General features: G+C 55.5%; 1 protein-coding gene across 1 annotated transcript in view; it reads left to right on the forward strand.

Moving 5' to 3' along the window:
• Positions 1-8,798, forward strand: part of COL22A1 (collagen type XXII alpha 1 chain) — a 109,969-nt gene extending 101,171 nt beyond the window's left edge. Inside the window, exons 58-63 of the mRNA XM_036337554.1 lie at positions 140-184; positions 2,430-2,609; positions 3,167-3,233; positions 3,615-3,797; positions 5,869-5,946; positions 7,764-8,798. Coding sequence (XP_036193447.1) covers positions 140-184; positions 2,430-2,609; positions 3,167-3,233; positions 3,615-3,797; positions 5,869-5,946; positions 7,764-7,951 — 741 coding nt within the window. The 3' untranslated portion in view covers positions 7,952-8,798. The remainder of the gene's footprint in view (positions 1-139; positions 185-2,429; positions 2,610-3,166; positions 3,234-3,614; positions 3,798-5,868; positions 5,947-7,763) is intronic.
• The last annotated feature ends 17,966 nt before the right edge of the window (positions 8,799-26,764 follow it).

The following is a 26,764-nucleotide window of genomic DNA, read 5'->3' on the forward strand; positions in this document are numbered from 1 at the left end:
CACATGAAGAGGGTGGCTCTCGGAGCAAGGAGTCGAGACCCTTGTCCTCAGCACAGGGGTCGGGTAGAAGCACCAAGGGTGGAGGTGCCCGCGCAGAGGGGCCGCCGGTGAGTGACCGTCTGTCCTGGGTTCATTGCAGGGCGCCCCCGGGAAGCCCGGAGCAGCAGGACCCAGAGGAGAGAGGGTGAGTGGGAGCGTGCCACCTGCAGGGGACGCTTCAGGGGCCGGGACCCTGTCCCCACGCTGCCTGCACAGCCGCCTGGAGAGCTGACTCCTCCGTCCGCAGTTCTCGGAGGCGGGTCCTGTCCACCACCTTGTTGTAGTCAGTGCTGTTGGTCCCCATGCACCCCCTCCCCCTTTTTAATAATTTTTTATTGATTTCAGAGAGGAAGGGAGAGAGAGAGAGAGAAACATCAATGATGAGAGCGAAGCATGGATCGGCTGCCCCCTGCATGCCCCACACTGGAGATCGAGCCCACAACCCGGGCACGTGCCCTGACCAGGAATCGAACTGTGACCTCCTGGCTCATAGGTCGATGCCCAACCACTGAGCCATGCTGGCCGGATGGTCCCCCTTTTTTGGTTGTTATTTGAAGCAGTGACGTCATTGCAATTACAAATGCCAAGAACGTGAGAGACCGGGACAGCTCCCCCTCCCTGGGCACACTTGTGTGCACCGTGCTGGGCGCCCAGAGCCAGGCTTGTCACCCGGGGTGACAGGGAACAGGTGTTTCCATAATGAATTGCTTGGCGTTATGCTCAGAAAGCCTCCCTTACATTTCGTTTCTCCAAAAAGAAGCACAGAGGGAAGTCATTTATTCTTTTAGCAACACCAGTGGGGGAGGGGCACCCTCACAGGGTGACAGCGCCCCTGCCTTCGGTGGATTAAACACCGTGTGTGCCCAGGAGCCTCCGCTTGGCCGCCTGTCACCCTGTCGCCCCACACGGTGTCGCCGCCCCCACCCCGGGCGTGCCTTCCCTCGTCCTGCAAAGCGTTCATCTTGGTTTTCTTCCGAGTCGGGTGGCAAGGAGAAGCCCTGCGCCTCTGGCGTCCCTCCCTCTGTCCTGTGGCTCTTGGTTCTGAGGCTGAGCCAGGAAAGGGCTGCGGATGAGGCGGTACTGAGGGGTTCCCCCTCCCCCCGGCCCGGTGTCCTGCGGGTGCCCCGGGAGCTCTTGCTGCGGGAATGGCTGGAGGCTTGGTTGGGAGCCAGGACACTCATCCCCCAGTTGTGAATCTTCTCTAGGCCCAATCACTACGCCGAGCGTGGCCGCCACGTTAAGTGGTTCGGTGGAGCTCTGCCAGGGAGTGGCAGGCACTCGCCCTGCGCTCCGGGAGCCGGGAGCGGGACAGGCCTCTGCCGCAGAGGGTGCTGGGCCGGGTGGGTAGGAAACACTGGGCCCCAAGGGGAGGTGCCTCAGCACCAGGTGCCCCGGGCCCTGGGCTACGATCCCGAGAGGACGGCCCCCGCGACGTGATCGCACCCGAGACATGGAGTGACCGCCTCGGGTCTGGCGAAGTTCATGTCTAATTCGCGGCTCTTTCATCGTTGGTGAAGTCAGACACATAGACAGTGCAAGTTGCAAAAAGCGATGCAGTGAAAGCAGGTCCCTCCCCCAGGGCCTCGGTCCCCGTCCCCTCCCAGGGTCCGTCCCCGCCGTCCGTCCATGCAGAGGACTGCGGGTGGGTGTGCGATACGCCTGCGTGTTCCCCTGCTTATCGCCCGGAATAGCCCGACTCGTCCGCTGTGCTGTTTCTTTGGTTCTTCCTGGGAACGTATCCGCCGGCAACGCGGCTCAGGGCACGTCCATGCCAGGCCCCCGTTCCAGTGGTCACCTGCTTCTGGTCTTTCCCCCCTTAGTGGGGCCTGCTGACCTCAGGGCCGGTCATGTGACCACCATGTTTTCAGACCCTCGATCACTGAGTCCTGCTGGTCAGCTGCACAGTAGCACACGGGGTAGAGGACTGGACCGCCCCCTGGTTGCCATGGTTTCCAATTACTGATCCAGGACCTCGGACTCTGGGTCCACAGTGGGGAGAACAGGGTCCAGGCAGTATGATGCTCGGTGGTCCCATGAGAGCTGGGAGGAGGGAAGGGAGGTTACCTACGTGTGACCTACGTGTGAGGCACATCTGTCCGTGGTGCCGCTGTCCCTGCAGCTGACGGAGGACACCGGGGCCGGAAGTGGGCCGGCAGCTGGGCAGTCGGTCTTAGAGGCGGCAGACGGAGAGAGCCCTGGGCTGGGGTTTGGAATCAGAGTTCTCGTCCTGCAGACCACCTGCATGACCGTAACGGGTGGCCGTGTCCCCTGGGCTCCATGTCCTCACCTGGACCAGGACAGAGGCCTCCTCTCTGGGAAGCAGAGGATTGGGGTCCCCTGCCCCAAGGCACCTCCAGTCCTTTGCTTGCTGACCCTCTTTCCCCCTCTAGGGAGATCCCGGCATCAAGGGTGACAAAGGAGCTCCTGGTGGGAAGGGCCAGCCTGGGGACCCGGGCATCCCCGGCCACAAAGGCCACACGGGCCTGATGGGCCCCCAAGGCCCGCCCGGGGAGAACGGGCCGGCCGGGCCCCCAGGGCCTCCGGGCCAGCCAGGATTCCCGGGCCTGAGGGTAAGGATGCTGCTGGTGCCGCAAACATGGGCCCCTCGGGGCCGAGGGGGGCCAGGGAGGGTGTGACCTTCAGCGGGGCAAGGGCGCAGCCCCATGTGGCATGAGGACTGTTCTCGGAGATTCGTCAGTGTTCCGTGTCCCTGCGTGGGCCTGGGCTGCACTCTGCTCCTCTGAGAACCCCACTCCAAGACTGTGCGGTCACCTGTGCAGGGCCGGGGTGACGGGTGGAGGGTCAGAGCCAGAGGACATGCCACACGAGTCCATGCAGGTGGGCGGGGCTGCGGCCGGTCCTGGGGGCGGGCAGGACCTCCCCAGGGGAGATCCGGGGCCAGCCCCCCGGGTCTGTGCAGGAAGGAGCAGGCGGGCCAGCGAAAGGGCCCAGCAAGCTGAGTCCAGGTCACATGTAAAACAGGACGCTCTGCTTGTGCGATGAGGAGAGGGTAGGGGAGTCCAGACGTGGAAACGACCGGCCGGCAGACGCGGAACGTGTGGTTCCTGCCGGGGTCTCCGAGCAGGAGTTCCTGGGGAGGTAGATAACCTGCCTCCCTCCCTCCCAGGGCGAGCCTCCCTCCCTGGACACCCTGCGGCGGCTCATCCAGGAAGAAGTCGGGAAGCAGCTGGAGAGTAAGTCCTGCCTTTCTCCTGCGCAGATGCGGCAGGGGCTCTGACAGCCCGGGAGCATCCTGTCGCTTCTCCTTCAGCACTTTGCAGCCTCATGTGGAAAAGGCGGCTGAGAGCGGCTCCCATAGAAATCCAGGCTGAGGGCGCCTGGCAGGCTCTAGCCAGCCTCACCTGACACGGACCCCTCTCCAGAGCTCCCTCTAGCGAGGCCCGACTTGCCCCTGCTTGATTGCCTCTCGTACGGGCAGCTCACCACCTGCAGAGCCAGCTCTGCCGTGATCATTCCTTCTCTGTGCACTCAGTCCCCGAGCCTTGCAGCGGGTCACCGTGCTCTCCTCTGTCCTTCATCCCTCCCTCACGAAACCTGTTTTTCCCACTCCGCAGCCAAGCTCGCCTACCTCGTGGCCCAGATGCCCCCGGCGCATGTGAAGACGTCTCAAGGCAGACCTGGGCCACCGGGGCCCCCCGGAAAAGATGGGCTTCCCGGCCGAGCAGGCCCCATGGGGGACCCGGGACGGCCCGGGCAGGGGGGTCTGGAAGGACCGTCCGGACCCATTGGTCCCAAAGGTGAGTGAGGACTGGGGGGGATGTGCTTCGCAGTGTCCACGGGCAGAGAAGGACCTCGGTGAGGCGCCTGCACCACTGAGGCGTGATTTAGTCCGTCCCCATTGCGGCGTGCTAGCCAGCGTGTTGGCATCGTGTACTTTGTCCATAAGGATAAACGGTGTGCAGAGTTGACAGTTTTGCAAAATTCTGCTTCTGCCAGGAGGACTGAATCCATTGCCTTCCCCTCCCTTGTCCTCTCTGCATCTCCACCGCTCTGGTGTCGGGGGGCAACAAAACTCCCTCCTGCCCCTCTGAGAGTAGAACTGACTGAGGACGAGAGATGGGACCTCCAGGCAGATGGGCACCAAACCTCTGGCTGGAGCTGCAGCTAAAAATGGTGGCAGAACCGCCAGCTCTCACGCCCCAGGCCTTCCCTGGACCCGGGCGCTCTGGGCAGCAGGTCTCACCTGCAGCTTAGCCCACGGGGCAACCAGCGAGAAGGCACTCGCTCTGCAGGCAGACAGACAGCCCTGCGGGCGGACGGACAGCCCTGTGGGCGGACGGACAGCCCTGTGGGCAGATGGACAGCCCTGCCCTCAGACAGCCCTGCAGGCAGACAGACAGCCCTGCGGGCGGACAGACAGCCCTGCGGGCGGACAGACAGCCCTGCAGGGAGGCAGACAGCCCTGCAGGCGGACAGCCAGCCCTGCCCTCAGACAGACAGCCCTGCAGGCAGGCAGACAGCCCTGCAGGTTGACAGACAGCCCTGCAGGCGGACAGACGTGGGAGAGCGAGAGGAAGGACCGAAACCAAACTCCCAACCTGATAAGTAGCTCCTCCCCCTGGGAAGAATAATGGAGTGGGGACACCGTGTGTGGCGTGATTTCAGCTGCCACTTCGTGACTTGGGCTTCGGGCAATGGATGCTCCTGCCTCTTCCCTTCCCATGGCCTGTTTCCTTCTAGTCCTTCATTCATTCGTTCGTTCATTCATTCATTCGTTCCCTGTAATGTTTCTCCTCCGGAAAAGGCTTTCTATTACATTTGTGTCCAAATCCCATCTCTTTTCATAAAACAAAATGCATGAGATAAGTGTCCATAAGAAAACATAAAACGTAGAAAAACATCAGACCGGGAGGAAGACTGAGCAAATGTAGCCGTTCCAACAGGGAAGACTGGTCTCACGCCCCACAGACCAGCACACTTTCCACGGGATTACAAAAGAGAACCGTCGCCAAGCGGAGATACTGTAGAAACGACATAAAAGGTGACGAATGGGAAGGAGCGGAGGGGCCGCGTACTCAGTCTGTACAGTGCTAACTCAGACGCGGCTCGGTGCCGCGGGGCTGGGCCCGGCCTCCCTGGCCCTCTGTGGTGCTTTCCTTGGTGCCACAAACGTGGGCTCTGCGGGGCCGAGGGAGGCCACGGAGGATGTGCCCTTCAGCGAGGCAGGGGCGCAGCCCATGTGTCATGAGGACTGTTCCCGTGGATTCTCGGTGTCCCACGCCTGGACCGCACGCTGCTTCGGACCAGCGTGCTCTCCGTGCCGCTCCCCACCAGCCACGTCCCCGCTTCTCGGGAGGAGAGCTCTGCCTTGTGCACGTGCCACAGGCCCGGGGATGCTGGGCTTGCTCCCTCTCAGAGTTCTGGCCAATGCATTGAGGACGTGACGTGAAGCCTGCGTGAGTGGATGCACCGACACGTGTCTGCGGCGAGTGTGTGTGAGTGTGTGCATGTGGTTGCCTGCGTTTGCGTGAGTCTCCGTGTGTGTATGAGTATGTACCTGTTTGCTGGCGTGTGCAGGTGCCTGTGTGGGCATGTGACAGGTAGTTATGTGTGGGGTTCACGGTGCAAATGTGTGACCTGAGCATGCATTTAGGAGCGAGTGTCAGTTGTGTGCACCTGTGCGTATTTCCAAATGCGTGCACGTGAAGGTGAGTGTGGGGAGTGTGTGAACAGGAATTAGGGCCCAGCTGTGGGTGGTTGGAGTGGAGGCCGCAGGCCCCTGAGGACTCCCCTCCTACACGGGGGACCCTGTCTCTGCCCTCACCATGGGTCCGTCTCTGCGTCTGAAGGTGTGTGTTCCCCTCACAGGTGAGCGAGGAGCCAAAGGTGACCCAGGAACGCCAGGTGTCGGCCTCCGAGGCGAGATGGGCCCCCCCGGAATCCCAGGTGGGCTAGGCGTCTGGGGTCTCTGGTGGGGACAGCGTCCACGGTGGTGGGTCCCTTCGGGGAAGGCTGGGGAGAAAGGGTGACCTTTAACTACAAGGTCACCGGACACGGATTTTCTGTCCCATCTGAAATGCCGCTTCTGGACTTGCTAGGACAACGGTGAGACATCCCTGGGCCCTTGATTTGGGGTGAAAGAAGCCTGGGCCGTGCTGGGAGCTGCAGCCCCTTTCAGCCATCCCCAGGGTGCGCTGGCTTCTTACATGGGCTGAGAAACTTGCATAAAAACTCAAGTTCAGTTGGTTAAGCAGCCTTTCCTACATACCCTTGAACGTGGAGCCCTGATTCTTTCCCTCTGCGCCCCATCCTTATGTCTCAGCATATCTGGGGGGTGCTGGCCAGGCGGCAGGGTGGCCAGTAGGGCTGGCTTGTCCCAGGCTGGCCTGTTTGGGGACCAGGCAAGTGCATCTCCCCACCCCGGGCTCTGTGGGAACGCAGCAGTTCCACGGTGCGAGATGGAAGCAGGAAGTGGAAGGAGTGACACTCACTGCGTGGTTATCGAGCTCCGTGCCACTGAGGTTTCTAGGTTTACTTCTAGTTCACACGATGGCCTGAGGTCACTTCTGAATATTAAGCTAGAGGTCATTTTAATTTTAGTGTGTATATATATGTATATATATCTTCTTGATTTTCCAAATGCCCTCCAGTGGCCACAATCGCTATTCTCCTTAGAGAAGATGCCTACAAATGCATTGTAAATACTTATTTCTGACTTCTTGCCTGCTTCTCAGTAGCTTGAATGTTAATAATATTTTTAAATAAGGCGATTCCAAGTAAAGAAGGGGGAGTTGACCGTACAGATGAGGTTGGGGTAAGACTGGACTTCAGGGGTTCTGAGCCGAAGGAACGAGTAAGCTGCTGGTCTCAGGACCTGGTCTAGGGCAGGGCTGTAGGTGATATAGTGACCACCAAAGCCCTCATGAATTTTAGTGTTCCCAAAATGTCTGAAGGTCTTTTTAAGGCAAGAATCTACTTTTTATTTCGTTTATGGGGGACTCAGATTTCCTAACATGATTATTAAGACTTAAGAAGGAATCTCATTGCGAAGGTTAACTCTAGCCCTTAGCACCGAGCTTCCCAGTTGCCAAAGCAAAAAGGGAGATAGGTTGATTATATATTGTGTCATGGTGCTTAATAAGTGGAAGCAGGGAAGCGTGTCCATGGGTCATATTTTCTGGGTCATTCTGGTCTGTCAGTTGCTTACATTCTGTTTACGTGGTCTTTGCCCATGATTTGCACAATAGGCGGATGTGGTCCCCGTCTGCAGGTGCACACGTGATAAAGCTTAGAGACTGCAGACTGTCTGGGACAAGCTGGGTATGGAGAATGGGATGTCACCAGGTGTCTCTAGGGACAGGTGAATCGGATGATGGTTAGTGACAGGACTGGGCGTCCCACTCGCAGTCAGAAGCTCCTCCCAGGAGCCTGTGGGAACACAGAAGGCCGGGTTTCCCATCCGCCCCCTATGGAGCACAGGTTCCGTCCCCGGCCGTCCCCTGCCTCTGTCTGCTCCTCTCCGGTGGCACTGATCGCTGTCCTGGCCAACAGTCCAGGCAGCGCTTCCCCTGCACAGCCAGGTGCCCCTGCGCCCTGGTGTCCACGGAGCCCGTCCCGGTCTCTCGGGGCACCGTGCCGTGCCCAGACCCGGCTGCTCTCTGAGGGTGTCTCCAGGGCGGCTCGTCCCAGTGGAGGCACCGAGAAAGGGCTCCTTTGCTCTGGAGAAACCTGACCCCCTTCTGTTTGTTTTGCTCCTTGGACAGGTCAACCTGGGGTGCCCGGCTACGCCAAAGACGGGCTTCCTGGGGGCCCCGGCCCTCAGGGGGAGACTGGACCCGCTGGACACCCCGGCCCTCCGGGCCCGCCTGGCCCCCCCGGCCAGTGCGACCCCTCCCAGTGCGCCTACTTCGCCAGCCTCGCCGCCCGCCCGGGGAATGTGAAGGGCCCCTAGAAGATTCCAGAAGGCCCGGGGACTGCGGTGGATTTCTGAAACTTGAACTCAGAGCCCGAGGACGTCAGAGATCTTGAAACATTTTGGCCACCTGCTTTTCTTCTTTTATCATTTGTTTTATTTTCTCGAGAGACCTCGGTGTTATTAAAACCAACAGATGCTGGCGGTCAGTCAGATTATTATTTTTATTAATTATTATTATTGCATTTGTTCATGCTTTGCGAGTTTTGCTCTCTCTCCTCTGAAGTGGAAACTTCTTTTGGGGTCAGCGGATTGAGTCGGAGTCCCGACAGCCCGTCGACTGGATGCTGCCCATGAAGGAACTCCTGGTGCTGAAACCGACCAGCCTCTGGCCAACTAACCTGTTCGCCCCGAAGGGAACTGAGGAATGAATTGGTGCTTCTCTCCCGGCCGAGCCGGAGGCGCCGGGAACCTTCCCAGGAGGGACAGTGAAGCGGGAGGAACGAGTTTGCAGACCCGTGAATGCTCTGCCTCCCGCTGGGGGTGCAGAGAGCGGGATCCGTTCCAGGCATCTGCACGGAAGTGCCGCGGGATCCTGTCTGGACTGGGATGGGGAGGCCGGTGTGGGGGGAGCAGGCCCTGCCCTTCGATGCGGATTTGGCGTCTCAGCCACGGAAGGACCTGTCCGTGCGAGCGCCTTACTGACCTCACTCACCTGCACTGTAAAGGCGGCAGCGGCCGCTCCGGGCGCTCCTGAGGATGCAGGTGTGCAGGTGCTGCCGGAGCTGGGATGGGTGCCTCCCCCGCACCCCTGAACCAGCCTGGGGGTGTGTGTGTGTGTGTGCGTGTGCATGTGACACGCTGGCCCACACAGGTGCTCAATAAATCTGATTTCCTGTTCCTCGGTCCCGTGACGATTCCTCTCTTACCGTCATGTCCTTATCAGCACCTGTGGGAAACAGAGAACATGGGGTTTCTGTCATCCAGGCTTCTGAGACCTAAGAAGGCTCATGGAACAGAGCAGGACCTGCACAGACCACGCCCAGACCGCCGTTCCCATGCTGCTCCTCCCCAGCAGTGGGGGTCGCAGCTCCTCCTCCCATCGCCCTGAGGTCTGAGGGCAGATGGTGGACGAAGTGGGCCCTGCTCTGGGCGGTGCACCTGCCAGGAGGCGCACCCTGTTGACAGCCGACCTTGGGCTGCTTATTAACCCAGACCCCGCGTGTCGCAGGCTGGGCTGTTGTCAGGGAGAGGTTGCTGAGGCATCTGGCCCGGCCTCACCTTGGTCTCCTGCCCCAGGTCCCTGTGGTCCCCGTGGTCGGGGAGAATGGAGAAGGGGAGGTGTTCCTGGGCCGGCTGTCACTCGGCACTGCCTCGTTCTCCAGGGGGCGGAGCGTGGGGACAAGTGAACGAGGATGTGACAGAGATGGGCCTGAGGACCAGCGTCTATTCCCAGACGGATGCTCCCTCCTTTGAGCTCAGCAGACATGGCGCCAGGTGCTGGGGAGGGGGGCCAAGGTGACCGGGCACAGAGAGGTCACAGCCTGAAGAGTGGACTATAATTAACTACAAGTGCTATTTCTGGACAAGGCACAGGGAGACGGGCACGCCTGGGACAGCGCCTGACAATGTAATGTCATTAGTGCTGCGTGAGAGAGAATCCGGGGCCGGCGTGGACGACTCTACAGTAACAATGAGAATAACAGCACCTGCCCGGTCTAAATATCACCTCTGAGCATCTCCCCCCGACAGTCCCCGAGCCCATCCTTCCCCAGCACAGAGGATTGTGGGAGGCACTGAAGGCTACACTGTGCTGGAAGCAGAGTATCCAGTGAAGGACACAATAGGCAAGTTTCCTGCTTTCAAGAAATTTATAGCATCTTGTAAGGCACAGGTGAAATCCTATATAATAAAAGGCTAATATGCAAATTGTCCCCTCCACCAGGAGTTTGGCCAGGGGGTGGGGCTGGCCAGCCAATCACCTGTGGCCCCTCCCCCCGACCTGCCCCACCCAACTGACCCCGATAGGGGCGGGCCAGCGGGACCCCACCCATGCACGAATTCATGCACCAGGCCTACAGTTGTACATAAATAAATGATTGCCAGCTGTTCACGATGAGTTGGGGAATCCCAAAGAGGGGGGCCCCTGAGGAGCCTCTGGACCAACCCGGAGGTTCTGTAAGGGGTGACTGGACTGCTCCCCAGTAGGAGGCCCCCCCCCCCCCCCCCCCCGCCCGGGCTTGCTGACCTGGCTGAGCTGCTGGGAGCAGAAAACGGCTGTGGGGAAGGCAGCTGGGGACGCGTTCACGCAGAGAAAGGAGAGGCAGCCTCTCGCCTCACGTTCCCACTCCCAATGTAACTGACATGGAGCCAGCCGTGCACAGGCCCCAGATGGAGCGAGACGGGGGTTCAGGCTGGCGAGGACCCCGGGATGGATCTGAGTCCTCGCAGCAGCAGGATGGCGCTCCACGAGGGATGGACGCAGGAGGCTGCGGTGGCGGAAAATGGCAAAAAGACCGAATCCGACCTACACGCTGAAGAAAACCACTCTCAGCGAGGGGAGTGGGGGGGTCCTACCATGACAGCCGGTTCCATTAGGGAAAGTGACATGGGCTCACGCTCCTGCCTCCGGCGTGTTTAGTTCCTCCCTCAGCCAAAGCTGTGCCGAGTGGAACACTGACTATTACAGTAACGGTGTAGCAATAGGCTTTGTTGTGTAATGTCGGCCTCATGGTGGTTTTTGTTCTTTTCCTTTTGAAAGCATCTCGAGTTTATTCTCTGTAAATGTCTGTGGCTGTAGCCGTGGGGAAAGGGTGAGGGCTGGGAGGTGGCGTTTCATCCTGTTTCTTCTAGTCCTGCTACTGGTTGGCAGTGAACACCAAGATCTAGTCGTCAGCAGCCCTTTCTCCTGATGGCTGACCTCGGCCTTGCACACAGGAGCCACCACGCTCTTCCGCTGGAGGGGAGAGAGGAAAGAGATTAATTTCCAAGCAGAAGCAGCAGCAGAAATGAATGGAAAACGGCTGATGAATATCAAGAGGCAACTTAGTTCTCCTGGAAACAAACAAACAAAACAGACAGACAGACAAGCAAAAGCCTTGGGAGCTCAGACCGGGACAGCAGGCCTTGAGGCTCCTGGGAACCTGCATCTGATTGCCACAGAGGAACAAAACCAACGCCGAGTGGGGGGCGGGGGCATTCTCAACGAACTCATCACTTCTCGCGCCTTAAAAATGTACAGTTGATAAACACCAGGTAGAGTAATAAGTGAGATCCATCACGCACACTAAACCGCTACTTGAATACGGGATGCAGCCTGAACCTGGCGGGTGCTGATTTCCTATAAATACCGAAACTTCCTGCTTGTCCCTGAGCTATTCGTTGCGCTTGGAAAGCCCATGCATAATGAATGGGAAATCGTTTGTTCATTAACTTGAGAAATGAAAGCTCTCTCCCTCCCCGGTTACGTCTCTGATTAATGTGGCTCTGACACAAGTCAGCAGATCTCGCAGCGCCCCCCAGGCTCTTTCTGAGGGGTGCGCGCTCGGCCGCCCGGCCTGCTGGAACCTGAAGGCTCAGGCGGGTTTTGCTGCAGCGAGGAATGGGGCCCTTCCACAGCACAACCCCAGGACCTGCCCCCGGCTCGCTGGTCACCACTGCTGCTCCCACAGCTGGAGCCTGAGCTAGGAGCGCGGGCTTTTGTTTGGTGGTAGCTGACAGACTCCGAAGAGGACATTTAATTTTTTTGATTCTCGGTTTCTTTAATCTGTTACAAACAGAAAGGAAAAAATAACAGCATATTGTCTTCCTGTCGCTTCTATAACAAGTTGCCTCAAGTGTGGTGGCTTAAACCAACTCAAGTTTATCTTACATTTCCACAGGCGGAAAGTCATCCCGTCCCCAGGGCTGACGTCAGCGTCAGCAGGCTGCTTTCTTCTTCTGGAAGCTCTAGAGCAGTGGTTCCCAGCCTCGGCTGCACATTAGAATCACCCGGGAATCTTTTTAAAATCCTGATTTCTGGGCCTCATCCTCCGGAAATTCTGTTTCTTTGTTATGGGTTGGGGCCACAACATTAGTAACAAAGGAACAGAATTTCCAGAGTATGAGGCCCAGAAATCAGGATTTTAAAGATTCCCAGGTGATTCTAATGTGCAGCCAAGGTTGAGAACCACTGCTCTAGGCAGTGGTCGGCAATCTGCAGCTCGCGAGCCACAGATTGGCCCCTTGAATGTGGCTCTTCCTAAGCCTTAGGAGTGCCCTAATTACGTTAATAACAACGTACCTACCTAGATAGTTTAAGTTTAAAAAATTTGGCTCTGTTGACTAATGAGTTTGCCGACCACTGCTCTAGAGGAACATTAATTTCCTTGCCCTTTGCAGCTTTTCAGGCCTGCCAGCACTCCATGGCTCATGGCCCTTCCAACATCAGCGAAGCCAGCAGCTTCAGGTGGCATCCTTTTGACACCACCTCTCCCACCTCGTTTCCATGGTAACCTCTCTGACTCTGACTCTGACTCTCCGTTTGAAGGTTGGCTTGTCAACAACCATGATTCCACGTGCAATCTGCATTTCCCGTTGGCCATGCAGTCTTTAGAACAGCAGTTCTCAACCTGTGTGTCGAGACCCCTTTGGGGGTTGAACCACCCTCTCACAGGGGTCGCCTAAGACCATCAGAAAACACATATATAATTACATATTGTTTTTGTGATTCATCACTATGCTTTAATTATGTTCAATTTGTAACAATGAAAATACCTCCTGCATATCAGATATTTACCATGATGATTCATCACAGTAGCAAAATTAAAGTGATGAAGTAGCAACGCAAATAATTTTATGGTTGGGGGTCACCACAACATGAGGAACTGTATTAAAGGGTCGCGGCATTAGGAAGGTTGAGAACCACTGCTCTAGAGTCACAGGGTCCAGGGAGCTTTGCGGCCGCCTTAGGGGCTATTGTTCTACCCACCGCATCTCGCAGGATTGCTCTAAGGGCCACGGGAGATGCTGAGGGTCACTGTCTTGTGCAGTGTCTGCTGCACAGTAAGGACTTGATACATTGCAGCCATCATTGCTGCCTATTGTTTCATCTTCACAACCAACTCGGGAAGCAGGCTGGGCAGGTGTGATGATCCCCATTTGACAGAAGAATACTTTGATGCTGCCCGCCCGGCATAGCTCAGCAGCTGACCTATGAACCAGGAGGTCACGGTTCGATTCCCGGTCAGGGCACATGCCCGGGTTTCAGGCTCCATCCCCAGTAGGGGGCATGCAGGAGGCAGCCCATCCATGATTCTCTCTTATCATTGATCTTTTTGTCTCTCCCTCTCCCTTCCTCTCTGAGATTAATAAAAAATATATATATGTTTTTAAAAAGAAGGCTTTGAAGCTCAGAGAGGTGAGGCACTGCCCCAGGCCGCCAGCTAGCCAGCAGCTGGAGAGGGGGCCCTTCTTCAGCTCCGTCTCAATAAACCTTGGCTTAGGATTCTGGGACAAGACTGGGGACAGTTTTGAATGACAAAGCAGTTTCTGGCTTGGAAAAGCAATCACAGCAAAGCCCAATGGTGCCTCTCGCTGGGCCGTGCCAAAGCTCTAATGGAAGGCATTAGTCAAATTGGAAACGGGCGCTGTCCTTGGCCTCAGAGAAAACCCTATTTCACGCCCGGGTGGAAAGCAGCCCTGTTCTCCCTGAGCCCTGCCCCCTTCCTGCAGTCTCAGGGCCCTCACCCCCACTCCCCCTGGGCACTCCCTGCTGACCCCGCCCAGGGTGTGAGGCTGGAACCTGGGAGGCCCACAGGGAGTGTCAGCCCCCACGCGCTGCCCCGTGGTGACCGCAGATTCTTGGACGGCTCGGGCCTTTGGTGATGCTCGCAGCCCGGCTGAGGACATGGGTTTGCTGACAGGAGGGTGGGCGGAGGCACCTGTACTAGAGTGGACCCTGGAGGGAGAAGACAAAACCGCGGACTTGCCCATCAACCACCATCGAGGGAGCTGAGCCCTGAGGACGTGGAGGTGTTGGGACTGTGTGTCGGCCCTTGATGGGCTCCCAGGCCAGTGGGCGAACAGATATGGACAGAGAGTCTGCCAGCCCCCCTTGGCTCATGGACCCTTCCAGCATCATCAGAGCCAGCAGCGTCAGGTGGTGTTCTTCTGACACCCCCTCTCTGAGCGTGAACGTGCCGCTGACCCTGCAGGACCGCACGGGACCAGCCCCGGGCTCTTGCTCGCGGGGTGGAGCGGGGAACGCAGGAGAGCGCTGGGCTGCATCCAGAACACCCCACCTTCATGTCCTTCACCACGAACAAGTCATCGGTGTGTCCACGCTCCTGGTGCCTGAGCCGGTGGCCGCAGGGAGGACCGCAGCCCCGGATGCACGTGATGGCTGGTGCGAGGGCGCCGACCACCTTCTAGAACTGACCACGCCCAGGAGAGCAGGGCCTTCTCTGTCGTGTTCTGTGGCGTCTTGGTGCGCAGAGCGGTGCCCGGCGTCCGGCAGACACTCCATCAAGCGTCCTCGGTGACGGGCCAGCTGAGCCAAGTTTGCAAACAATAAAAGGCTGAGCTGATGCAAAGGACTGTCTAGAGTAGACGTTGAAAACGAGAACTGGTCTTGCAATCTATCCCCTCCGTCATCACAGAGACCAGTGGGGGCAGCAACACCCTCAGCTGGCGAGGAAGGAAAGGGCGCATGTGCAGGCGAGGACAGGCCCCTCCCAGGCCTCGCGGAGGAGGAGAGCATGTCTCACAAGACAAATGGACGAGCATAAAATGCTGGGTCTCACGCACCATATTTTCACTGCCGGTAAGAGAGGCTTTCTGCAGTTTGTTGTTAAAACCTGTCACATAAAGAGGAAACTCAGAGCGTGAAGGAAACCTATTGCAATGCTACTGGAGTGTGTCTCTGGCTGGTGGGTAATTTCATTTTCTTCTTCCCGCTTTGGTATAATTTCCAAATCCTTGCGAAGGAGCGTATATTACTGTGGAACAGAGCACATCACACGCCCACGCCCGCGCGCGATGTTTCTTATTACGCGTGCGCTGCGCCAGTTCTCTCCATGGTCCCGGCTTGGCGCTCTCGCGTGACTTGTTGTCCTCGCCTAGGCGCCCTCACGTGACTCCTGGCCCCGGGCTCGGCGCTCTCGCGTGACTCCTGGCCCCGGGCTCGGCACTCTCGCGTGACTCCTGGTCCCGGGCTCGGCGCTCTCGCGTGACTCCTGGTCCCGGACTCGGCGCTCTCGCGTGACTCCTGGCCCCGGGCTCGGCGCTCTCGCGTGACTCCTGGTCCCGGGCTCGGCGCTCTCGCGTGACTTCTGGTCCTGGACTCGGCGCTCTCGCGTGACTCCTGGTCTCCGGCTCGGCACTCTCGCGTGACTTCTGGTCCCGGACTCGGCACTCTGGCGCTGACTCATGGAAACGTGAACCTTCACCAGGAGAATAACTGCTTCCTGCGCGGCCTGGGGCACTCAGCTGGCCGCCGACCCAGCGTGGGTCCCTGTGGAACTCAGGCTCTGCCTCTCGCCTCGCGGGGACAGTACTCCCGTGGGGTCGGCGGACGGTGAGCCTGTCCCGTGCTGCCCGGGCCGCATCTACACCAATGCCCGCAGCACCGCGCACGCACGACGACGGCCGAGGCTCGCAGGTGAGTGACCGCCGCTACGCCAACGGGAAGGACGGGGTTTGTCTCGTCCGTGTTTCCATCCCTTCGTTTACTCAGCCCCGTCCTCACCAGCGCTGGGCAGTGGCCGGGGGCCCAGGCCCTGAACACAGAGGCCTCGCTGGCATCCCGCGTGGACCTGCTGACCCCTGAGGCGGCCGAGAGGGGCGCCCTCCGTCCGGGCTCCGCTCTTCTAGGGCGTTTATCTGAGTCAGGCCTAATGTCTCCCTGGTCACAGCCCGACTGAGGCTTTTCAGTGCAGTTACTCCATTCATTACTGTGTTGCTTGTCCTAGAATGGAGCTCAATCCTCTCTCCCTCCCTTTCTCCCTCCCTCTCCCCCCCTCCCCCCACCCCCCTCACAGACAGACAGACACACACACACTCTGCCCAGAGCTTCTCTCCAAGGCCTTCTCTTTCATTCTTATTTCCCCTTCTGAAGTCACGTTCCCTGTGACCTGCTTGGCTCCAGCTCACCGTCTCGCTCTGCGCACCCGTGATCTTTATTACAAACACACCAGGCCGCGCCCCCACCTGCTCAGCGCCTCCCAAGGACTCCCCACGACACAGAACAAGCCTCCCCGAGCTCAAACGCCGGGGCTTACAAACGCCACGGGCATCGGGCTGGCTCTGTGTCTGTCCAGATTGCCACACTGCCTTCCACGCCACTGAAAACGTGGCAGAGGTTCCCCCGGAAGGTGTCCTGAGCAAACCGACACGTGCCTCGTACCTTCCCGCCTCTGGCGGCACGACCCACGGAGAGAGTCACGAGCCGAGCCGCCGGCGGGCGGGCTGGCCTCGGAGCGACAGCCCACTTGCAGAGCCTGCTGCCCCCCGCCCGTTCCCCCTCGGTGACTGGCGCCCTGCAGCCTGATGAGTGAGGTTACCGGGTCCACTCCCCCTCCGGTCGCTGTGTGAACACCGCCGTGACTCCCCAAGGCTTTCCAAGGGACGCTGAACCCGGAACCCCTGAGCAGAGAGCGGACCAGCCATTTATCCCGAGACACAGAGGCGCTGGCGGTAAACGGTGCCATTTCAGCCAAACGCGGGGCCTCCGTTTCCGCTCACAGCTGCGATGTGCAAGTGGAGACGGAGTCACAGGCAGGAGCCCGATGGGGAGAATGGCAGGGAGTTGAGTTTCCTAACTGTGTGTTCAAAATCGACTTGTCGTTTCTCAGCTAACGAAGGGGCCCCGTGGCCAACGGATGCCCCTGCGAAGCCGCAGGCCCCGCCGCGGTGGGTATCAGGCCTGTTCGCCCTGGCCGTCGGAGGAGCTCCTCCCACCAGGGGTGTGTTCAGAAGCCGATTGATTGTCCAATACTTAGAAACAGCAAAGATTTACTCCAGGTGTTCTGTTCTTTTGGATGCCGTTGTGAACGGGCTTCTGTCTTGATTTCTCTTTCTGGGAGGTTGTCATTAGTGCATAAAAATGCAACCCATTTCCGAACCTTGATTTTGGATCCTGCAGCGTCACTGAATTCGTGTATTAGTTCTTACAGATTCCTGGTGGTGTCTGGAAGGTTTTCCATGTACAGTATCACGTCGTTTGCAAACAGGGACAGTTTTGCTTCCCCCTTTCCTGTTTGGCTGCATTTCCTGTCCTTTCCTTGTATGATCACCGAAGATGAACTGCTAATACAACGTTGCAGGTGGTGAGAGAGGGAATGACACCTGCTTTAAGTTGACGAGTGGGCGGGAAACGTCACCGTCCGCGCGCGTCGATGCTCCATTCTGAAAACATGCATCTTTTTCTTTTCTCGTCCCCATGGGCAGCCTTTTCCCCTGTGGAGTTTATGTAGATTGTGCTGTAATAACTGTGCTTCAATCTCGTGGACTTTGAGCATCGTCGTGGGGAGGGGCTCCCTGAAGACAGTAAACCCTGCAGCAGTCTGCATACAGCAGGTGCTCACTAACTGGTGGAGGACCTGAATGTGATACTGCCCATCCCCTCAGCTGAGGAGCAGCCTCTGGTTTTCTATAAGAAGCATTGCGACAGCCGGCCATGCGGCTTCAAACCCGTCCCACGCGCCCCACGGAGAGGCTACGTACGACGTGCCAATTAAACGGTTGATTATGCAGCAAATATATATAGTTTTCATATTCATAAAGCAATCATCTATTATTAAGATTTCTTCTCCATTTAAGTGAGAGGGTCCTTTCTGTGGGAAGTGAGTAAATTGCTTTCACAGCGGCGGGGATGGGCCGCGTTTTCTTTTCAGCGTCGACATCCTAATCGGAGCCTCCGTGCTTCCCAAGACGCGTTCATGTGCAAACCGCGGTTTGTGGGGCGGGCGGGTTTCCACAGAAGGAAGCGGGCCAGCGAGGGACTGCGTGCGTGATGGACATCACGGGTCTCCTAGGTGGAGGGCGCTTTTCCTGAGCGCTTTCCACACCTGTTGGATCTTTTGTTGCTTAAAAGACCCTAAAAAGCAGGCAGTGCTAGCCAGGGTCATGGTCACCACTGACAGACGCTGACGCTGTAACCTGAGGACACGAGGCCAGCGAGTGGCATGTCGGTGTCAGTGAGCAGTGGGGAGAGGTGGGAATGGGGGTCCTTGTTAGGGCTGCGTCTCTCAGGGTCCCTGAGCTGGACTTCCCTCCTCCGTGTGCATGAGGGGGCTGCCCAGGACCTGGGGCACGGGCTCTGGGACCTGTGAAGGGCTGGGCACAGGTGATATCACTGCCTCAGCCCCTGCTGCTGAGACCCTCGCCTGGCGATCTTCCCACTGTTTCTCAGCGCAGAGTCTGACTCAGGAGTCGCGGAAGGCGTTGTCCAGCGGACCTCTGGCCCTCGCTTCTGCTCCCTCTCACTCCTGCCCTGCTCCTGGCTGCCGCCCGTGGAGCCAGCACTGCGCCCTGCTTATTTTGTGACAGGCACTCGGGTCTCGATGTGAAGGAGGGACCACACCACAGGTTCCCACCTCCTCCCTCTGCATTTCAGATTCCCTACTTCCCTCGGCTTCATTGTAACCTAAGGGTGTCAGGAGGTGAGGCCAACATCGTGGGATAAATTATTTGTCCTGGTGTAGAGGGATGGAAGGATGGATGGGTAGAAGGATGGAGGGAGGGAGGGATGGGTGGATGGATGCATGGAAGGAAGGAAGGATGGATGCATGAAAGGATGGGTGGATGGGTGGACAGATGGTTATTGAAATATACAAAGGCCTAGACTTTAAAATTTTGGATCATTTGAGTCAAGGTGATTTTTAAAATGTTAAGCAACATTTCCTTTTACCTGATGACATGAAAAAATAATGTCTTATAGGCTCTTTAGAAAATGTAGTGAAACACAGTGAAAAGAATTAAAATCACCTGTACACCCAACTCTCAGAACCTGTTTTGGTTTTCTATACTTTTAGGCTATTATACTTTTTCTATTAATTTTATACCAAAACAGATCACACACCATAAAACTCTTATAAAATCTATGTTTTCACTTAAGAGAACACTTTATTTTAAAATACATTCAGAGCATGACTTTATCTTGGATTAATAGCTTGTCACCTTTCATTTGATTCGACCACTCTCCCCTGGTGTGCCACATTAAGCGATTTCCCTGGAGTCTGTGTTCCTGAAAACAGTGCCGGGTGGACATCCCTGTGCTGCAGGAACGAGGCTGGCCGAGAATTCCAGGTCAGCTCCAGGAAAGAAAGCCTCGAGGCTCTCCCCCTGCGGCAGCGTCAGAACCACGGACACCCCGAGAAGGTGACGGAGGGCCGTTACATGCATCTGGTCTCTTCTGGCTTATCTTGACATCCAGAAGTTTGCCCAGGAGAGCAGATCTAAGGCTGTGTGTGTGTGTGTGTTTGTGTGTATGTGTGTATGCACGCGCCCACCTGTGTCGTGTGAGGCTTTTGTTGTGATAAAGAAAAGTGATCAATGACAGTGGTTCTAATGAAGAAGCTTATCAGAACAAATGAGTTCTGGTACATAAATGCAGGAGCGAGCAGGGGCCGGAGGCTGACGAGAGATCGATGGTCTGAGACAGGCGAGGTGCCCTGCATGTCTGGGGCGCAGACCGCATGGCCCAGGAGGTGACATGTGAGTCAGAGTTCTGGTTGCCCTGGCTGTCATGCTGAGCAGCTGGGACTTAACCGTGTCTCAGGGCAGTCACCTTCCTGATAATCAACAGCGTTTGTAATTCAGGTCGCTGTGTATAGAGCACTTCCTTAACCCTCCTGGTTCTCCCAGCCGTGCCCTGGAAGGACTTGTCACGGGTCGCACAGCCAATGAGTGACAAAGGCCCATCTTCTGGAACCTCTTTGGCTGCCCCCGGCCTGGGGAGCTGCCTTCTGGCAGGCTTCCTGTAGTCCTTGATGACCTGTTTACAAATTGTGTCCCCTCCCAGGTGCCCTGAGCTCTCTGCACCTACCATGGTGCAGGGCCACAGTGCACACTCTCTATCTGATATAGGATTAAACAAATGAATGGATGTAGTATTTCCTTCAGTCTTCCCTAGGCTGAAACACACTGAAACCCACCTGCCAGATCTTTATCCATCCATCCTTCCAGCTGCTGAACCCCACCTGTCATCCATCCATCATTCCAGCTGCTGAAACCCACCTGTCATCCGTCCATCATTCCAGCTGCTGAAACCCACCTGTCATCCGTCCATCATTCCAGCTGCTGAAACCCACCTGTCATCCATCCATCCTTCCAGCTGCTGAAACCCACCTGTCATCCGTCCATCATTCCAGCTGCTGAAACCCACCTGTCATCCGTCCTTCCAGCTGCTGAAACCCACCTGTCATCCATCCATCATTCCAGCTGCTGAAACCCACCTGTCATCCATCCATCATTCCAGCCACTGAAACCCACCTGTCATCCGTCCATCATTCCAGCTGCTGAAAACCACCTGTCATCCATTATGCCCAGCCTGTATCTGCCTTCTGAGGTGCTGGCTCTGCTGGAGTGTGAGGTAGAGGGCGGTCGGGGTGCACGTGCCCCAGAGGTAGGGACCATATACTACATCCCAGATCGTCTTAGCTGTGGGGGACCTTCACTCATTTTACGCAATCCCTGCTGCGCACGGCACTCTGTCTCTCTGAGCATGCGCTCTCTATCTAGAGATACTATTAGGACCCCCTCATCCATTTGACAGCGAGCATTATGTTACACCATGTATGCAGATTCCTCAGCACTCCGCAGGGCAGACAGTAAGGAGAACATAAAGGTAGACTTCCAGGGCAGTAGGTTCTCTCAGGCCCTAGCTCCATTGTCTCTCACGTTGAAGTCCCACATCACTAGGATTGACTTAACCCATCCCAAACCCGCACACCCCACCGCAACAAGCATACACTCAGACCGGTTCTTTCTGATCCAGCACTGCCTCTCAATTTCCTCCTTCCCTCCCACTCCTTATCTACACTTCATTCTTATTTTTATTTTTAAATACATTTTTACTGATTTCAGAGAGGAAGGGAGAGGGCAAGAGAGATAGAAACATCAGTGAGAGAGAATCATCGATCAGCTGCCACCCACGGGGGATGGAGTCCCCAGTTCTCTCTCTCTTCCAGTCCATCATGATCCAGCTCTTCAGCCGACATTATGTAATAACCTGAATTCATAGCCCACCCCAGCGCCTTTCATTCCAGGCCTGCGAGAGCCCCTCTAGAAGCTCAACCCCGGCTCGGTAACCTGCCCTGTGGGGTCACACCAGGCCAGACCAGCTCCCTCCCACCTGTTCTCCTCCATCAGTCCTCCTGCCCTGATTCCACCTCTTCCCCACCAGGCTGTCTGGCCCATGTGCTCCCTCTCAGAGAAAACCAAGGCCATTGGAAAGAGTTAGTTCCTCGTGCTTCCAGCCTCTGTCACCTTCGGAGACCCCATCTTTCTTACATCCCGCCTCCAGGGCCAGAGTGGCTCCCAGGGTCTGTCTACTCCATTGGGCACTGAGCTTACCTCTTCTTGACCCCCAGGTCCCCTCCACACCCTTCCCTTTATCTCCGTCTCACCCTCTAAGCTTCTTTCCGTTTATAAACAGGCTCGATCCTGAAAAAGCAAGCCTCGTCCCTCCCTGGGCTTCCTCGGTAACTCTTTCACTTGGCGGTCCGATCAATCAATGCCCTCTTCCCTCAAAGAAAACGTTACCCCCCACTCCCCAATAAGGCTTTCCAGTTAAATATTTAAAAACACACACGCATGTTAATATTATACCAAACATTCCCAAGAAGTGAAAAACGGGAGAAGGCACACTGCTTCCCAGAGGGTGGTGCAACCTTGATTCTCCGACCAAGCAAGGTTGGGAAAGAAAGTTAATATTGGAAGCTCTTTAATGGACACCGTGAGACAATGCTGAGTGAAACGCTGGCAGGCTGCAGGGAACAGGAGACACAGAGAGATGGAACATTGTGACCGGCGGGGCCTATTCCAGGAATGCAAATGTACAGCAAGTTTACGTGACGTATTAATGTCACTGATTCCATTAGCAGAAGTGGAAGGTCACTCCCTGATCTGAATAGACAGAAGACATTTCAATAAAATCTCAAGAACCATTTATTATTGAAAAATGTTAGCAACCTAAGTGCAAAGACAGGTAACTGGTAAGTGTCCACGGATAAACTAGTGGGACGGTGTGCACGACATTGAGCTGTCAGAAAGCCTTCTCCCTGCAAAGGCCAGCGGGCTGCTCACTCCCGTTTCTTCAATTCCCTGCTCTGTAGGGGCTCAGCCAGAAACCTGACATGGGAGATGAACCATTTGTATAAAACATGTAAAGGGAGAATGACAATTACTGCCATTCGCAGATAATACAGCTTTCTCTGTAAGAAACCAACAGACTCTATGGACAGGTTATTTTAATTCATAAGGGATTATAGGGGTGTGGCCAACCAAAAACAATGCCATAGCCTATTGCATTTCTACCTGCCCAAGGTTAGAAAGTGCGATTTTCCAAAGGACACATTTAAGCTAGTTACAGATCTACACATGGTATCTAGGTCAAAACCTAATATAATATTTGCAAGTAGTTTAAATTTAAAAATGAGCCCTTGCCAGTTTGGCTCAGTGGATAGAGTGTCGGCCTGCAGACCAACGGGTCCTGGGTTTGATTCCGGTCAAGGGCACGTACATTGGTTGCAGTCTCTTCCCCAGCCCAGGCCCTGGTCAGGGCTCATGCAGAAGGCAACCAATCCATGTGTTTCTCTCACATCGATGTTCCTTTCTGTCTTTCCCTCTCTCTTCCACTCTTCCTAAAAAAATCAATGGAAAAATATTCTCGGGCAAGGATTAACAAAAAGAAATGCTTAAAAAATTGTATTGCATTAGAAGATCGAAATGGATGTATAGTCATTTTCCTAAATATGTCAGTTATTTCCAAAGTGTTCTATGGATTCAGTGCAATTCCAGTGGAGCTTACCAGAACCTCGTCTAACATTTACATGAAGAAATCAGAGTCCCATTCCTTGCAGACTCCGACCTCTCATCTCCTATTGTCCAGAGTAGCTCATGTACGACCCAGGAGACGGCCCGGTGTGTGCCGACATCCTGCCAGACGGCAGAGTTTAGTGTGAAACTGTTGTATTACAAATAGTGGCAAATGGTTGGTAAGAAGGAGGAAAACTGCATCCATGGAGCAAATAGGGAGCAGAGCCAGCCCCTGGCCTGGGAAACTTCATCTGGGGATTCCTGGGGGGAGGGGCCAGGACAGGGAACACCGCTAGGGAACTGGGTGGGAGACTTAAAGGTAAAAAGCAAAGAATTTAAGAAGTAACGTAGGAGAGGATCTTTGTGGTCTCAGGACAGAGAAAAGTGTGCTAAAGAGCACAGAAAAACCAAGATAAAGACAAACTAGGTAAACGTGCGTTAATACAAGAAGACATCACGCAAATGTGGATACACAAGAGCCACCCGCTGGGAGAAGATGTTTGAACACAAAACCAGAGAAGTGCTATGAATCTGTCAGGAATCCCTCACACCTACAGGAAAAGGGAAGTGATCCAATGACAGTCAGCAAAAGGCAAGCATTTCGGGGCACAGAAGACACGAATGGCCAGTGAATGTATACAGACATCTGAACAGTGTTGGTCATAGGAAAAGCTCAAGTTCAAACCAGCATGTTCAGTCCATCCAAATAGCCAAGTCTCAGTCTGACCTTACCAGCTGTTAGAGAGAGGCAGCCATGGGACCTTGTGTCCTTTGCTGAAATGAGTGTACGATGATGCAGTAATTTTGAAAAGTAGCATGCTGCTCCCCAGTACATCGAAGCATGGGTGCACTCTATATGTAAGCAATTGCCCTCCTGCACAGAGAAGCTGGCACAGGAGAGGCACATGAGGGCATTCCTGAATATTCATGAGCTCATGCATATTCATAATGGCCTTATTGGAAATAGCATGCAAGCGCACAGACACACAGGGGAAATGACCCACATATCCCTTAAGACTAGGATTTCTTAAGTGAGTCCCACTTTATACTTAGATTTTTTTCCAATTATAGTTTACATTCAATATGATTCTGTATCAGTATCAGATGTACAGCCAAGTGATGAGAAAATCATGGGCTTCACAGAGTGGTCCCCGATTGCTTTATGACCCCTCCTGGCCCCCACACAGTTATCACCATCTTACTGACTCCATTCCCCACGGGCCATCCTCTGTGCGGTCCTGCAACTGCCAATTCGTGCTGCTTGATCCCTTCACCTTTTTCACCCAGCTCCCCAACCCTGTCCCCTCTTTATTCTTAAATGAAACATTATGCAGCCATGAAAATGAATGAATGTACCCAAAGCCACATGACTGACTCTCAAAAACATGATGAGAAAAAATATATAGGTCTCAGAAGAATGCATATAATTTAACTCCTATCCCAAAAATAAGGAATGCATTTGAAGAGATACATATATGTGCTAACTACAGGAAAGCATGGGACTTAATGACACAGAGTTCAGAGCAATGTCCACGGGTGAGGAAGAACCAGGAGATCGGGTCAGGCAGGGACCCACTTGACCCCTAAGAGGTATGGGCATTGTGCCTTTCCTTCAAATGTGTACAGGGGGTATGTCCAGTTTAATGTTGTATTGTTATTTTTATGAACATGTATGTTTATACTGTGTGGGTGTAGTATTTATGCATATATGTAATTTTATCTGTTTGATCAATCCTATATGATAAAAGACTAATATGCTAAGTGTCTGATCGACAGGTTGGCTGTTCAACCAATCAAAGCAAAATATGCTAATGATATGCTAAGGCCACTCAACTACTTGTAGTGACGTGCACTGACCACCAAGGGGCAGATGCTCCAACCGGTAGATTAGCTTGCTGCTGGGGTCCGGCCCTGGAGACCTCCTGCAGTCCCTCCCCGGCTGGCCAACCTCCTGTGTCTCTCCCCTGCCCAGATCATGCACTGGTGGGGTCCCTCCGCCTGGCCTGTGCCCTCTTGCAATCCAGGACCCCTCGGGGGATGTTGGAGAGCCGGTTTCGGGAGATTTGCCTAAGCTGGCAGGCAGATATCCCCTGATGGGTCCCAAACTGTAAGAGGGCACAGGCCAGGCTGAGGGACTGCCGCCCCCCTCCCTCCCCCGGTACATGGGCCTCTGGTTTCACAATAAAAAATCCTTAAAACAATAGAAAATACATTCATTTCAGCGAGAAAACATTGATACCCAATAAGAGAAATGTATTTGAGCTATGTTTTTTGTTGAACTTGTACTTTTTAATGTGAGACACAGAGGTGTGGAGGAAACGGGGTGCAGGTCCGGTGACCCCGAAACTGTCACAATTAGAAGGAACCTTCCTGCTCCTCTTACAAATCCTTCCCGTGATAGAGATGAAGAACGAGGGTCAAAGGATTTCTCAAGGTCACTGCGCTCCGTCGAGCAGACTGTTCTAGAGGCGCAGCTGGTGCGAGGCTCCTGACTGTGTTACTCTGTGGAGGTAACGACCTGGCCACTGAGCCTTCTACATCCCCGCCAGGAGCCTGAGAAGGAAGGGGAGCTGGAAGGGACTGTGCTCAAAGGGACAGGAGTCTGGGACGCGTGCTGGGCCCCGATACTCGAGGCATTTAATTCCCCAGCACATCCCACGAGTGGCGCTGTTCAGATCTATTACTCAGGAGGAAAGGAGTCTCGCAGAAAAGGGGCCTGGATCCTGCCCGTGGTGAATTCTTCCCTCTGCAGTTCACCGGGGAGGGCCTGGAACTGGACTGTGCTTCGGCTGGGAGAAGTGAGAATCCTCTGGCCGAATCCCAAGGCCGTCCCCTTTGTCACAGGAAGAACTCGTCCCCAAAGCACTACTGCAGTCGTTTCATTTAATGATTCACAAATTAAAATGACAGAGTTTTATGTACGCATATTCCTTCTCGAGTGAAATATGGTGCCGTTCTTTCCAGCTCAGGAAGGGCGTTTGTTAATGTCATAGGACTATCAACTCAATGGTCCCTTTCCCTCATCGTCGCTGCTGACATTCTAAAAGGCAGGTGATTTGTTACCCGCTACTTTTTCTCGGTAGTAAGTCCAGCGTTTCTCAGCAGTAAAGCAAGGGACGCCATTCAGTGGGACAGGGAAGCATGAACCCTGAGCCGAGATTTCAGCGGTTGTCTGTTACACGCACCTTTCTGGCTACTTCTCGGGGTGTGTTGGAGGGGGTCATCATGAGGATGTGACCCTGGGGTGACCTGTGAGCTGGCCCTGGGCGATAGGGGGCTCCCTGCCCCTCCCGTCCTTGGCGCACACACTCTGCCCGCCGTTCCCACAGCGGGAGCTGTTTCCCGGGACGCGGCCGTGAGAGAGGAACTGGTGTTGAGACCCTCTGGGCAGTGGATGTGGCTGAGCCCCGGTAAGGCCGCTACATACATTTGGAAGATTCTGGAGGGCGGGTGCAGAGATCTACTCGTCTTGCGACAGCCCAAGACTGGCCTCGGAGTTCCTTCAAGTCCTAACCCTGCCACCCGCCCATGTGGAGGGGCCTGCCTCTGTCTTCGATTTCCCCCTGCGTCTGGGGCCAGTTTCAGATTTCACCCAGGAAACTCCCGAGTTTGTGAACCAACCGAGTGGAAGCCACATGTGCAAACCCTGGGACCATGGCCTGCCTCCTTGTAGATTGGAGAAGTTCTATTCTCTACCCGTGCCTCAGTTTCCTCACCTGGGGAAAATCGGACGATAATAGCTCCCATCTCCTGGCGCAGTCCTGTGACGTGTGGGTGTGGTTTGGGGGTGATTATCTAGTGGTTTGGGAATGTGTGTCTCCACTTATGTTACAG

The sequence above is a fragment of the Myotis myotis genome, unplaced genomic scaffold, assembly GCF_014108235.1.
Source record: "Myotis myotis isolate mMyoMyo1 unplaced genomic scaffold, mMyoMyo1.p scaffold_m19_p_16, whole genome shotgun sequence".
Classification (NCBI taxonomy): Eukaryota; Metazoa; Chordata; class Mammalia; order Chiroptera; family Vespertilionidae; genus Myotis; species Myotis myotis.